This window comes from Hesperophylax consimilis, chromosome 12 (genome assembly GCF_061612785.1).
Source record: "Hesperophylax consimilis isolate HC1 chromosome 12, BYU_Hcon_1.0, whole genome shotgun sequence".
Lineage (NCBI taxonomy): Eukaryota > Metazoa > Arthropoda > Insecta > Trichoptera > Limnephilidae > Hesperophylax > Hesperophylax consimilis.
Window position 1 is genome coordinate 34,326,555 of NC_142847.1, and position 15,464 is coordinate 34,342,018.

At 34.9% G+C, this 15,464-nt stretch overlaps 1 protein-coding gene across 1 annotated transcript in view; it reads right to left on the minus strand.

The window, feature by feature from the left end:
* Positions 1-510: 510 nt before the first annotated feature.
* Positions 511-15,464, minus strand: part of LOC149419539 (ETS homologous factor-like) — a 33,252-nt gene continuing 18,298 nt past the window's right edge. Inside the window, exon 2 of the mRNA XM_089637873.1 lies at positions 511-1,927. Within this exon, the coding sequence (XP_089493999.1) occupies positions 1,717-1,927 (211 nt within the window). The 3' untranslated portion in view covers positions 511-1,716. The remainder of the gene's footprint in view (positions 1,928-15,464) is intronic.

Consider the following 15,464-nt stretch of genomic DNA (forward strand, 5'->3'; position numbering starts at 1 on the left):
ATATATACATCTTAACTTAAATCGATTAATTTACATCTATTTTGATATTAAATTAAACATAGTTTCAACAAAAAAATTAAAGGCACTTTTAAAGCTTTTATCAAAATATTAATTATTCTATACATTTTTTGTTTGTTTGTTTAAACAGGGGAATTATTAGTAAAGAAGGCATCACATTCAATGGCACAATAATTGTATTGTCTAGCAACAGTCATTTATTTATGAGGGTTTATGTTGATTTCATTTCATGAATATATTATTTATTATTGTGAATTCATAGTGCATTGTAGTGTATACACGTTATACGTGGGAAATAATAAATTATTAATATTTTATTCAGAACACGAATTGCTTGGTGTTCCCCTTTTTCGATTATACATTTTATTGCTTTCTATGAAAATACGTCACAAAAGAATTATATTATACAATGTCGGTTCCCACTTTTTTCACTATGACAATCATTTATTACTAGGTATTCAATCAATACAATCAAATTGTATTATTCATGGATCAATAAATAAATAAAACAAAAACTTATACCGATTATGTTATGCAAAACACATACGGTACGCATCCACTCGAGCGATTTTTGGCATAGCATGGCAAGTTTACAAAAATGTTTTGACCGATCGCTTGTCATAAAAAGCCAAATTTGCTGAACCCAAATATATGGGATATAAGGCGAAATCTAGGGGGATTAGTTGGCTTTAAATCGCAGTAAATAGTTAACATGTTTCCATATTTATATTTTGAGGAGTGATATTAAATAAATAATATGGTAAATGTATATACAACCGATCGCTCGAGTAGATTATTATATATTTACATCATCTGTAGATGAATAGTTGACGTGATGTGTACGGCAAATTTATCCAGTGTTTCTGACAAATATGGCGATTTCATCTGACGAATATCGTTTCCACTAGAGCGATAGGGATTTCTGGATGTTCGGTTTTCGATTCGGCCTTTGGATTAAATTAATATTATTTATGAAATATATAAAGTGTTTACTGTGGTTTAAAGCCAATGATCCATCTCGATTTAACCGCTTATCAAATAATTTTAGGCTTTATAAATCAATTATATAAGAATTTTTAAATTTATGATTCACTTTAATTGATATAAACCACCTTCCCAAATTTGGGTAGCTATCGCTCTAGTGGACAAGCTATTGCTAGATTCAAACTTGACCTATCAAATCTATGAAATTTGACTCATAAGTTACTCATACCCACGTAAAGCTTGTCACAGCTGACTTTGCAGGCGGCCATAGAAGGAACCAACACAAAAGGACTATTTTTAAAATCCAAAGATATTGTGTATCTATAATACCTGTTGTGGCAACGCTGCTGTCTGCAGAAGTCGTGCTATAGTTGGAAAATACATCTTCAGGTCATCCGATGACCAAGAGATTTTTGATCCAGTTGTTTAAGCCTTTACTGGATTCAACAGGTCAACTGAACCTGTCCACAACCTATGCGAATTTTTCCACGATGTTCCACAACACAAACGATGAATACGAAAAACAAGACAATAACGGTTTTATAGTATTAAATTAGAAAGAAGTCTACAATATTTTGCCTCTTCGGGGCATCTATTGAAGCATGGTTTTTTGATCCAATATTTTGTTCATAGTCTTTTGTTTATTTGATCCGATGTTTAGCGTTTTCCTGTGATCCAATGGCAGCCATCAATGCCAGAGCTTGGTTGAATAGGTCAAGTGGACCTTTCGAAATTTGGGTTACTAGTTTTGAAATTGGGCGTGTTGAGTGCGGTTCCGAATTGGTAGACGAGCCTGGGGACTGAGGACACCAGAACCTTTTGCTTGTAGTGGTATCGCATCGCCCTGCTGAACTTCTCAAAGTTCATTTTCTTGTTTCTCTTCAATACTCCCCAGAGTCTGGCCACCTCTGTCGCGTTAACAAACCTGGGAACAAGAAAAAGAAAAGTTAGTAAATTCTATTACGATAATGGTTGAGCGAAACACAGAGGTTCTTTGTTGAGTGGCCATAAAGTATTAATAAATATTAACCCATTATAATTATTTTTTTCGAATGTGGATTTGTCTATGAGTGACTCAGATATGTTTTTTTATTTTTCAAGTGTCATTTTAAATATTGGAACTGATTGGATTGTACTCTTCATATCATTTTCTTTATTTTTGAATGTGAAACCGCACAACAGTCCCTACTGCTCCCAACCGTCTGGATCCAGTAAGACAATGGCATCCACAATTGAGGTATGTTGTGAGGCTGAAGGAAGTGGGAAGAGGAAGGAGATGGAAGGTGGGAAAGTACCTGCTTATTCAGATCTAGTCGCCAAACACGGCCAAAGCCATTTAAAGCAAAGTTTCAATTCTGAATGGTCAATAGGTCACCAGGTCAATACTGAGATCTCTTCAACTCTGGAAGGTGCCGCAAATACCATACATTATTTTTAGTTGATAATTTGTAAAATAATACAAAATAATCAAATAAAATTTAATAACGCACGCCGGGATTTGAATCCGCGACCTCCAGCTTGCTAGTCAAGAGCGTTACCCCTCGACCACGGAGGCCGTCAATTGCCTCAAGCGGCGGATCATTTTGTGTTTTGTTTCGACTTAACTAAATATTCATTCAATTTGGCGTACGGATTCGCTTTATTCGATCTAAAGATAAGCGAACAGAATGCACCTGCCAGACGAGTATGTTTTTCTGTATGTGTTTGTAAATAATAAAATTGATAGAACCTAGGAACTCGTAATAAATTGTACAACGCCCTTGAGGTGATTTTTCACAAAAAACGTGTTATACAAATTATCCAATAATCACTACTATTTAATGTAGAGTGATTGTTAAGATGAGATGTTATGTACTATTGTGTAAATTATTATTGTTATATAATATTATGTAGCTTATATTTAGTTAGAAAGTGAAAAATCTATATTTCTTTAACTATAAAAAACATGTTTTCTACAAAAAGCTTTAAATTCAGCAGCTTTTTTCACATAATCATAACTAAAATTAATGTATAGTTTATCGAATAATTTAAAAATGGTTCGTTATTTATACGAAGATTCATAATAATCTAAGAAAAATATCCGATTAATTTTTTTGCAAACGAAGCCATTTATATAACAACAAATAACAATTAAATTGGATGTAAAAAAAAGTCCAGTGTAATAAAAAGCTTTACTTTTGCGAGTAATGCATGTGTTCGGATAAAAAAATGGCTACCCTCACATTTCAAATAAACAAAGGTTTGTTCGTATGAACACTGTGTAAACAAGATAAAAAAGAAATTTATAATTTTATTTGGGCAATAATGAAAAAACATGTACCTATACACTTTTTAGCCAGGTTTTTCATAAATAATGAATCACCCCCCCAAAGTTTCTCGGTATGAGCGTGGAACACGGTATGTATTATAAGTAATTGATTACATTAATTAATGTCCACCTTGTGCGAAATAGTGTTTGAGGAAGATCGGCGACCTTGTTAACAGGAAGAAAATGAGTAATGCCTCTTCAAATTATTGGTAATCCTGTTAAAAACAGGACTGCAAGCAGCTTCTTGATAAAGTGTTAGTAAAATCGTAATAATATCGGAACATGTGGTTGAACATCCACCTGCGTTTGACTTAGTAACATATCATGACGAAATGCAAAAATGTTAGGATTTTTATGAACACATACATTGTGACGAAACTTTGGAAATTTTCTTAAAGTTTTATCTATCAATTCATTGCCTACAATCCCGTTTTTAACAGGAATACGAATAATTTTAAAGAGTTTTAATAAATTAGCAACATTTTTTATTAGTTTTTCTCCGTGTGGGCCTTTTTATGTGGATGGTTATGTTTGTGAAGTTGAGTCCGAAAAGGTAGAAAATTACTTTTGAAGCTGGTAGTGTGGTCCTTGATCCCAGGTGATTGAACCAGGCCCAGGTGAAATGACGCAGGTATACGAGGGCAATGGATGGACCTTTCTGAATTATAAGTTCTGTTGCAAAGGGTTGCGTGTGTGGGTGTGTGATAATTCTTAAAGCCCAGCTACACTACTCGCGAAGTTGATCGAAGTTGACCTAATACGATAGTGTGGGCACGAACTTCGCTTCGCTTCGGGCATCTTCGCTTCGCTTGGCCCGACTTCCGATTGTTGTCGGTAAATGCGCCCGAGTCAAAGGACTCGAAGTTCGAACACGAAGTGTCTGCCCACACTACTCGGTTCACTTCAGTTCGCTTCGAGACGTCGTGTTTGGTGGTTGTGCGTGCGCAGAGTCATAGTGACTATACGTAATAAAATATGGCTTCTACACTGTGGTCACAGGACCTAATTTTTTTGTTCCTAGAAACACTCCAATCCGAGGCGGTTATTTGGGACCCAATTGAAAGGGACCATAAAGATAACTAACTAACCATCACGCCGTTTCCCCGCAGGGGTAGGCAGAGAGGACGGACCGCCAAACTACTCGGTCTTGGCACACACTCCTTGCCTCATTCACATTCATACATCGTCTCATACATACTCTTCTATTGTTCTGACTCTTGACATGGCCCGACTCAAGTATCTGATTCACTTGATCGTGCCATGTCTTCCTCGGGCGTCCCCGACTTCTGCTACCATTCACATTTGCATCATATATCCTCCTTTTTTTATATTTTTTTTATAGTGAATACCTCACAAGAGTCCCAACTGCTCCAGTCTGGAGCCAGTGAGACTATGGCATCCCCAATTGGGGGATGTTGTGAGGCTGAAGGTAAGTGGGGAAGGGAAAGAGGAAGGTGGGGAAGTACCTGGCTATTCAGATCTAGTCACTAAACACGGCTAAAGCCATTTGGAGCAACGTTTCAATTCTGAATGGTGGTCTTACACCAGGGCAATACTGGTAGTATCTTCCACTCTGGAACGTGCCGCAAATATAATATATATTATTTTAATTAATTAATTGTGAAATAACACAAATTAATCAAATAAAATTTATTTGCGCACGCCGGGTTCGAACCCGCGACCTTCGGAATGGCAGTCCAATGCGTTACCACTGGACTATGCCGGCCGTCACACTCCTATCTTCGCTCATTCGCTCTACATGCCCAAACCATCTAAGCGTCCCTTTCTTAATCTTACTCATTACGCTTACATCAGCCTTGCACTCTTTGCGGATCTCCACATTCCTCACACGATCAAACATGGTTTTACCACACATACGCCCTTGAGGTGATTTTTCACAAAAACGGCGCTTTACAAATTATCCAATTATTGTTATTATTATTATTATACGCCTCAGGGATCTCATTTCAACAGCATTTAATCTACTTTCATCCTTTATTTGCCACTTGAACGTCCATGTTGCCTAGTGCACGGACTCCGAGAGACTGAGCTACTCGCGAAGTTGCACGAGTGTGTGGGCACGCAGTTCGGACTTCGGCTAACTTCGTCGAGGACTTCGTCGAAGCGCCGAAGCGAGTAGTGTAGCGGCCGCTTTAAGGTTTCTTGGCTGCAAAGAAACCAAAGAGAGACAACACTTTGTTATTTTAGACAGGTTCCGTTGAGATCAACCAAATTCTTTTATGTACATTTTTTTATTAGCAATATATGGTGGGATAGCGTTATCGCCTTTCAAATGTGCGACTTCGATTAAAACATTTATGTGATACCTTACAAGAGCCCCCCTAACTGTACAGTTTAAAGGCACAAAAGCTGGGTTTCCACTCGGTTGGGCGGCGTCGTGATGTGGGTTAAGGTAGGGGCTGTAGAAAGGGATTTATTAATGTGGGTATTGCAGAGGCTCGGATTATACCAAGGAGAAAAAAACAGTTCCCAGTAACTCGATCCACATACACAAAAACGAGTTGAAGAAGAAGAAGTCATCGTCAACTGTGAACGGGTGTTCCGCTCGTGTACTTCGAGTTCACGCTCGTCCACCGGTGCACCGGGGATCAATGATGCTAGCTCATTAGAGCAGACTACATTAAAATACCCAAGAGACGACGCAACTAGATCGAAAATTGGAAATAGATGTATTAGAGTAATAAAATGTGTTGATTTTTTTTACCCATGAACGAAAAGTTTTTTTAATTTTGGATAATGGCATCACAGCTGCCCAACGCGTTACCAACATTTACCACATTACACTATACGCATAATGATTTTATTACTACCATTTAAAGAAACAATAAAAATATCATATGTAGACGAGAGCATGTGTGGTTTTTTTCCTACCGACAAATAGGCTGGGAAACCCCGTTGAAATTGTCACCACTCCGCGCAAGTTGCATCAGGAATTCCCTTCCAATTCTGCTGAAGCTCGATCGAGTCCTTTCATTACGAAATCGATTAATAAAAGACTGGCCAATGGACGAATAATGGTGAGAAATATCAATGAGTAATCATGAACACACCAGCAAACCGCAAAATGCCTAATTATTCGTCAATTTTCAGAAGCGCATTAAAATACATCATATTTTTTGCCGACCTGTTGTTGGATATACGCTGTTTTCAGTTCGACCCAAAATCATACATTGATTGCTACTAGGCAAATATTGAGAAAAAAGCAATAGCAAATTAATAATAGTAATACTGATTTGCATAGCGCCGTTATTGTGAAAAATCATTACAGGGGCGCTGTACAAATATATATTAGCTAGCTTGCTAGTCGAGAGCGTTACCAGGGCGTATATACAAGTTGTCCGACGGTGATTCTACGTGATTTTAGAAGTAGAAAAGAAAAATCATTTTTTGCGTAATTCAAACATTATAAGGATTTTTTTAGGTTAAAAACTTTAATTGTTTGTATGGGAAAATAAATATTCTTCTATGGAAAAAAAGTTGGAATTTGAAAAAAAAGTTATTTATCTCTTTTACTTCTACCACCATGTAGAATCACCTCCCGAAGTTAATGCACTTTACCCCCGAACACCCTGTATATTTCTATAATGCTCATTATTGAATATAGACTAAACAAACTTGGCATAATTTTTATGTAACAGATTGCATCCACCGGTTTGTCGATCACTATATAAAAAATTGTACATACAAAATATTATGGTGATTTTATGTAAGGTAATGGTATTTCTTAGTCCTGCTCACTAGGGTTTCCTGTGCTGAGGCGGACTAAAGTTGCGTAATTCTCTATAATTTGTCTTCTATGTCATTTTTAATGTTTTTTTCCGGATATGTATTCTTGATTGATACTTCCAATCTATTGTTGTCAACTAAAAACTGCGCGTCCAAAACGGCCGAAACTTTGGCGAGTAACTGTCAAAAGATGCACAGGTACATTCACTAGCTTTTACTGACGAGTACCGCCATCTTTGCGTTGAGGTCGGAAACTTTTCAGACCACCCTCGTATATCTTGGGGATGAATGTTGTGGAGTTTTGTTACAAAATAAGTGTAGTTTCTTTGTCCGAATGTGGTTTTATAACTTCGAATTTTTTTATGTCATTTACAATGAATTAGAAATGCTGTGCTGCGTTAAAATTTTATTATATTTTATTTATATAATTACAGGCAAATAATAATGTTAGTTGATTCCAGCTTGCAATGCTATCTCTCTGCCATAATATCATAGCAATCTTTAAGCTGATAGAAGATGGGTAGAGGAAGACGAGCATAATAGTTGCGAAATACCTGGATATTCTATATTCCTATAAAAATTACACTTATTCAAATTCTGAAATATATCATGCGGAAATATTATTTGGGTTCAGAGACGCAGAGCTTGCTTTGGCGCGGAATTCGAGAAATAATAATGAATAAAATTAAAATTAGCAATAAAAAAATTATGAAATGTGAGATATTATGATCAAAATCACCGTAATACTTCGAGTAAATAATAACAATTCAAATAAAACATGTTTTAATCCGACACTAAATTGATATTTCGATATCAAAACACAACTAAATAAAACATATCAATTTGAATGAATTTAGGAAAATGTTGTTTTTTATGCAGTCAATACAAGCATTTATAATGGAATCATTCTATGGTTTACAGACTCCATGTTACCTAAAACCCGTTTTTGGTATTTACGACCTTTGATAGTAATATTTAACTTTGGCAAAACTACAAAAATCACTTTCTTGGTATGGATATGAGTCATAAAATGTGTGTTGTTACCTTGTCAATATGATCATTTTCATAGCAAAGGTGCCATGTTTTTGTTGCTATATTGTTTTGTTTTACGTAATGTAATGTTTGGATGGGTATCTGTTATTGACTTCAGTAGAAATAACACATATTTATGGCATTTGATTTTACATAATACAAGCGTTGTTTAAAATATGACATAATTTTGATGGTTTTGTATTGAAATCTGAAATTTTTTAAATTGGACCGATACAATATTATGTTGCCATTCGATATGTTATAAAATAGGTATTAATATTTTAATATTCGTTGGCAATGTAAGTAGAAAAAAATTATACAGTTTTTGTTTAAAAAAAGCTATTTGACTGCTATGTTCCCATTGGGAGTAAATTTAATTTAATGAAGACCTTAAAAAGTGATTAACTGAAAATCACGTATAATATATAGGTACATTATTAGCATTTTTATCTAGAAACTAATATCGAAGACATTTTACTCAAATAACATAAAATCCATCGTGCACGATATTGAAACATTGTTGCTTTGGATGGAAAAATTGGAAAGATTAATAAATAACTACTTTTGTATATAGCCTTTTATTTATCAAGGAAAAATATAATAATAATACCCTGAAACTAGAAAAAAAAACATTGCTTAACTTTTGACAGGCCAAGACGCGAAACAAAACGTCTGTAACCAAGTGGGTCTTCCCACGACCCCATGCATTTTTCTATCTTATGGGCTTTTAAACTATAGAAATCCCAATGGTTTAACAGGGGGTGACATACAATGAGTTTATTAAAATTATTATTTTACTTCAATTGTTTCTCAGTTCGCGTTACGTGTTATGTACCGTATTTATTATTGAATAGTGTGTAAAAAATTTAAAATAAAATCAAGCCGTAAAAACAAAGTTATTTGTTACAGTACATTTATTTTTTATTTACGACTTGGTTGCGCCATCTCCTGGGCCGGCTAGTAGACAATTTAACATAAATATTTTTGGCTAGACTGAGGGTTAGACCTTCTTCCCCAGAGACTGGCTATTTATTAACCGCTTTGAACTTTTAAAATGTATTTTGAAACTAAAATTAAAAATTGGTTTGACTGTGGATTGAACCTTCCTCCCAGGGACTGACTAAAATAACGCATAAGCCAATTCCCAATTGAATGGAACCGAGATTTATTTCGTTTATTAATTGCTGTAAATTTTCAAATATAATGTCGTGGAAAGACCCCGTGTGTTTGTGTGATTGCCACAAAATGCGTTGAAAGAATGCAATGTCAACGACAACGATTGTCGAAAAGTGAGTTAATTTCCACTTTCATGATTCCATTTCATTCATTTATTAATTTATTCATTCAATCAAGAAAACAAAAACGAAATTCAAATAGATGCATTTAAAAAAGGAATAAAATAGTACCTAGTCAGATTATAGAATTTACGTCAATCTGTCTTTGTGTGAAATTGTTCAAGATAAATATTGCGATGGAAAAATAAAACAGTTAAACGTGTTAACAGCATGTTTTGCACTTTATTATTTCCGTGAACGGAGTAGCTTACTTTTGATTATAAGCAATGATATACTTCAAGGTGCCCACACAAAGTAGCTACAGAAGGAATGTAGTTAGAATACAAAGTTAGCTACAGAAGGAATTTTTCACAAAAATTCTTAACATAAGTGTTTGGTTAATTTTATATATTAAGTCCATAGACATATGAATATTAGTAGACCTGCCCTAAGTGATTAAAAGCGTATTATCCCCACTCCCCATACCGGTTCCATTGGAGCCGGCTGGGCTCGCGTATGGCCTCAAGTGAAATTTGAAAACGTGACGTCATCATTCTTGTGCGAACTATGGTCGAGGCATCATCGGTTCATTTTACGAAATAACACGGCAAAATGTTGACTTGTGATATGAAAACTTGTAAAAATAGATTTGAAAAAGAGAATAAACCCAATTGTCGTATTACATTCCATAAGTAAGCATTATTTTACTTTATTTTAAGCTTATTCACACCGTATTATATGGATCAGTTTTAGAAACATATACTATCACATCACAATGTAGCGATTCTCAAGTGTGCTCATCGTTGTTTACTGGGGTAAGTAAATTATGAAACATTTGTAAAAGTGTCTTAACTAAATACTCTGAAACTAACTACGACTCTGCAAACAGAAGAAATTTACTTTGCCGAATTTGGACTTCGCAAATTAGTTCATAACGTGGCGAGTAATTTGCGCTCCCATGTAAAAATGTCTATTCATTCAAAAGCAGATTTTACTTTTAAGAACTAAATGGTGATATTATAATGCGAGATGCCTATTTACTGTCAGATTGATTTATTGACGAATCACAGTCAGCTTAACCCCCTTCGTTCTTCAACAGTTGATTTTACCCCTCGCCATTATCTTCTCGTCTATTAATTCCTATGTCTGTGATTAAGTCGTTTCATTATCAAAGACAGATGAACTTCTACCCACGCAGCCACCGATCTCTGTGTATCAGCTGCATATTGGGTATGCTGCATATAAATGTACAATTATAGATTTGATAATCAAATATTCAAAGCTCAAATAATAGATTTAGGTAATAACGTTACTGCGTCTTCAAAATAATGTTTATACGTCGAAAACAGTGGACTTTGCTCGACCAAAAATATCCGAGGCTGTTTATTTATTCCGAGTCAATTTATAAAAATATTCTTCGACCTTATACAGTGAGAACGTTTGTCTTAAGTGTGAAAATGACGCGGTTATTGTTGACAAGAGTACCTTTGGTAAGTAAACAACGTCAATGGAATAATGAAAAATTGAGTGCGCCGAATCTTTTTGCAGCGTAAACAACGTCCTAAAGAAACGGATAATGTCACTTGTGTATCGATTGAGGACTTTAACTTTTTTTAAAGTAGATTTTACCTGCAAGACGCGAACCCGACGCTTTGGACAGCCGCAAAGTCGTATTTCTAAAATACAATTAAGCCCACGCATGCCCAATTTCTACTGATTTATAACAGGTTAAATCTTTATGTTTTTTTGAAGAAAATATCCATACATTTGTTACGACGAAACGTTAATTGTATGAAATTCTCTCGATAGAAAAAAATCGAATTAACAACACGTTTTGTTCTGTTATAAGAATGCAAAAATTCACAGTGTATCTTTAAAAACAACTAAAGCATTTGTGGAGAGATTTTGCTGTATTTCAAACGAGTCGTGTTTAGTTAAATTTTTTCACTATTTTCGCTTAATTATTATCGTTTCTAATATTAGCGCGCTCCCTCTAACATTAGTATTTATAATCTGCCTTTCAAACCATCTTTGAACGCTTACTACGGCGCCTTAAAGTATTAACATTACTAATACAGTTTGATTTATACCATCAATTATTTGTGTTATTTACGATTTACACATTTAAAATAATGTAAGTATATTTGCGGCAGGTTCCAGAGTGGAGGATACTCTGTTTTACACTGTTGCGGGATACGGCAACCATTTTACCAAATTATTTTTTTTACACTGTTGCAAGATACGACAACCATTTTACCAAATTAATGTTTTTACACTGTTGCGGGATACGACAACCATTTTACCAAATTATTGTTTTTACACTTCTTTCTCAGAGTGGAAGATACTACCAGTATCGCCCTGGTGTAAGACCACCATTCAGAATTGAAACGTTGCTCCAAATGGCTTTAGCCGTGTTTAGTGACTAGATCTGAATAGCCAGGTACTTCCCCACCTTCCTCTTTCCCTTCCCCACTTACCTTCAGCCTCACAACATCCCCCAATTGGGGATGCCATAGTCTCACTGGCTCCAAACGGGAGCAGTTGGGACTCTTGTGAGGTATTCACTATAAAAAAAAAAAAAAACACTATTGCGGGATACGACAACCATTTTACCAAATTAATGTTTTTACACTGTTGCGGGATACGACAACCATTTTACCAAATTAATGTTTTTACACTGTTGCGGGATACGACAACTATTTTACCAAATTAATGTTTTTACACTGTTGCGGGATACGACAACCATTTTACCAAATTAATGTTTTTACACTGTTGCGGGATACGACAACTATTTTACCAAATTAATGTTTTTACACTGTTGCGGGATACGACAACTATTTTACCAAATTAATGTTTTTACACTGTTGCGGGATACGACAACCATTTTATCAAATCAATTCTTAGTGAGAAAGTGAGTAGGTACACCAAGTACAACTCGAATAAATCAAGAAAAACCAAGTTTATCGGTGTAACTATTGTGTACGTATACGAAGATAATATTTTTATTATTATTTTTTTTATACTAACTCCACACAGGAGGCCCTGAAGAAAATAATTTCCCTCAGGGCCTATGTCATCTTTGGGGATGCTGTGTGGATGGTCTTTTTGTGGAGAGGAAAGAGTGAACATGGGTCTTGAAGAGTCCCATGTTGTAGGAGGGAGGAAATACAGAGGCCGGCAGTTCGTTCCACAGCCGAGCTGTTTAACTTAAGAACGAATCGTAGAAGCGACCCGTTCTCATGTGACAAATATCAACCGTGTACAAATGTTGGGCGCGCGTTTGGCCTGTATCCCGACTACGCACCGGTGCCGAAGGGATCAATGACGCTAGTTCCTCAGAGCATCTTCCATTGTAATACCGATAGAAAAAGGACAGCATACCTACCTGACGCCTATGCTCTTAAGATCGCAGTCCGTTTGTTAAGATTGGGGAATCTATCAAACGGACCGCCCGTTTCTGCACAGACTCGAGGGTTTTGTTAAGGTATTTTGGGGCTCCGGACCAGAGATGGCTGCCAAATTCGACAGAAAAACAAAATCTTTTAAAATTATATATTATTTCTGAGCAATCGTAGGTGTTTATTTTATTGATTTGGTCACACAATAAATAAACAATAAAAGGGTATCCTCCAAAAAATGATTTATTCTAAATTATCACTATTTGTAATTATGCGTTATTTGCCTATATTGTATTCATTTGCGAATTCGAACCTTACAAAGTATTGAATTATTTTAATTCACCCAGGCAAGATCAAATTTCTGCGTAAACTGGTTTTTAAAGTTCACAAAGTGCGTCACATATTTTAATGATCGGCGTTAATGCGGTAAAAGACATTACAGTTAATTTAAATCCCAAAACATCCAAATAATGTGAAATTTACAAGGTGTTTTAAAATTAATTATACAGATATGCAAAATATATTGTAGCGAAAATTTTCATCAAGGTGTTTGGATTTTAAAACTGTGAACTTTATTCTGTGTACTTTGTTGATTCTCCGAAATGTTTTTACCGGCTGTTACCCGTAGAGGCAATCTGTTCGCTTTTCGGAACAACTCATATGGCCTCATAGAAATATCGTTGTCACCCTTACCGACATAATTAGAAATATGAACTAAACGGTGTTAGAAAGAGAAAACACTTAGCTTTATACGAATATATAGAAGTTAACCACATAATAATTAAAATGTACACCTCTATGATCTCTATGATCTCTCCCCACATCCTGGAATAATGAATTTATTATTATTATTATGAAACCAAAGGTTCGGGCTGCAATTTGAAGAAAAATTGTGAAACTCTAATTAATTATTTATATGAATCAAAAAAATAATTAAAGTAATTTTAGTTCAGTATGTGGACGAAAAAACGTATTGTGAGCCATTTTAAAAATAGTTTTGTGTTTGATTTCAAAATTTTAATATTTATAATTATATGTTAATTTCTAATAATAAAATTTGAAAGCGTAACTTGAGGCATAACCGTTCAAAAACAGTTTTTAGTTTCGAAGACATTCAGAAATATTCCAATTATTTGGATATTATTGAGATGCGGAAATACACACAAACTCTCCGATTTTCTGACAGCATCTTTAATTTCATTCCATTTTATGAATAGGTTATTTTTACTATTTTATTAAATAACAATATTTAAAGCACTTCTGTTATCTACCATCTTATCTCTATCAACCCCGGGGATGCTGTATAAAAAATCTATTAGTGGGTATCCAACTAAAAACTCTCGAACGCTGAGATTTGGCATCGTGAAAGTTACGTAGCTTTTCTCTGAAATTTATAGGTAAAAACAACATTGTTCAGCCAAACGTAATTTTCATCATAAGCTACGGAGATTTAAAATAATAATATCAAAAAGACAAGCTGATTTATTATGAATGTCAAAAATGGGGTTCTTTACTCGTAAATCACTTGTGGTACGTCTCCCCCTAACCTAATCTGACTTAAACTAACCTAACCCAAAAGATATTTTAGCACACTGACGTATACAAATATCATAAATATTAATTTGAAATTATATTCTCGATTCAGTAGTGGTTTACACAGTTGTACTCGAGTCGGGAATATGGGTTCGATTCTCTCACAACGCAAAGATGTATTGTATTAACATTTCATATCATTTATGAAGTCTGACTGAATGATGTGTCTTACAAAGAAATACTTAATACATCAGTCAAGATAAACACCTAAAAATGTAACCAATCTTCCTTACGGTTAATTTAATTTAATATTTACAAAATTAAGTTCGCCACATGTTGGAATTAAAGGTTTATGAGCAAGAAAAAAATAAATTAACAAACAAATTTAAAATATTGTTTGTTAAACTAATACATTTATGTTGATACTTGGGTTTATCTAGGAACGTATGTAAAGGTATCCTTACATTAACATAAGACACGTGTAATTTTTTTTTTTAAATCGTTACTTTATTGTATTTTTCTATATCGTAGGAAATTAATTATCCGTACAGGGTTATTAGAAATTCTCTTTATATTTATTTGTGTAATGATCTTGTATAAGGTACATGTAATTTGTCGAGATCACTGCTGCTCGGCCAGTGCCAGCTGGTAGCCACGATCGGCTGTGTCCGGAAAAGGTTGGAACCATTCGGATATGCGCGCGCTCATTCCTGTGTTGCTAGCTAGAAGCGAACAAATAATAATAAAAGTACCAACTTGAAATTGATGCAGAATATTGAAGAAGGAGATTATTAAAATAGTCACGAATGTGAAAATTGTACAATATATTATAATCACCTGAAATCACCATGATTCTGAACATAAGTTGTTTATTAGGGTGCCCACATAGAAATTATTATTTCATGACCAACGTCCTCCGTTGTCGAGGGGCAAGGCTTACATCTACAAATCCGGAGGTCGCGGGTTTGAATGAAATTTAATTAATTGAAATAATATTATATAGTAGGTACCTATTTTTGCGGCACGTTCCAGATTAATTAAATTAAACTCTCAGTATCAACCAGGTTAAGGACCATCATTCAGAATTAGAAAATGACTTGAAATGGCTTTAGCAGTGTTTGGTGACCAGATCTGAATACCCGAATACTACCCCTACTACTTATTCCCCTC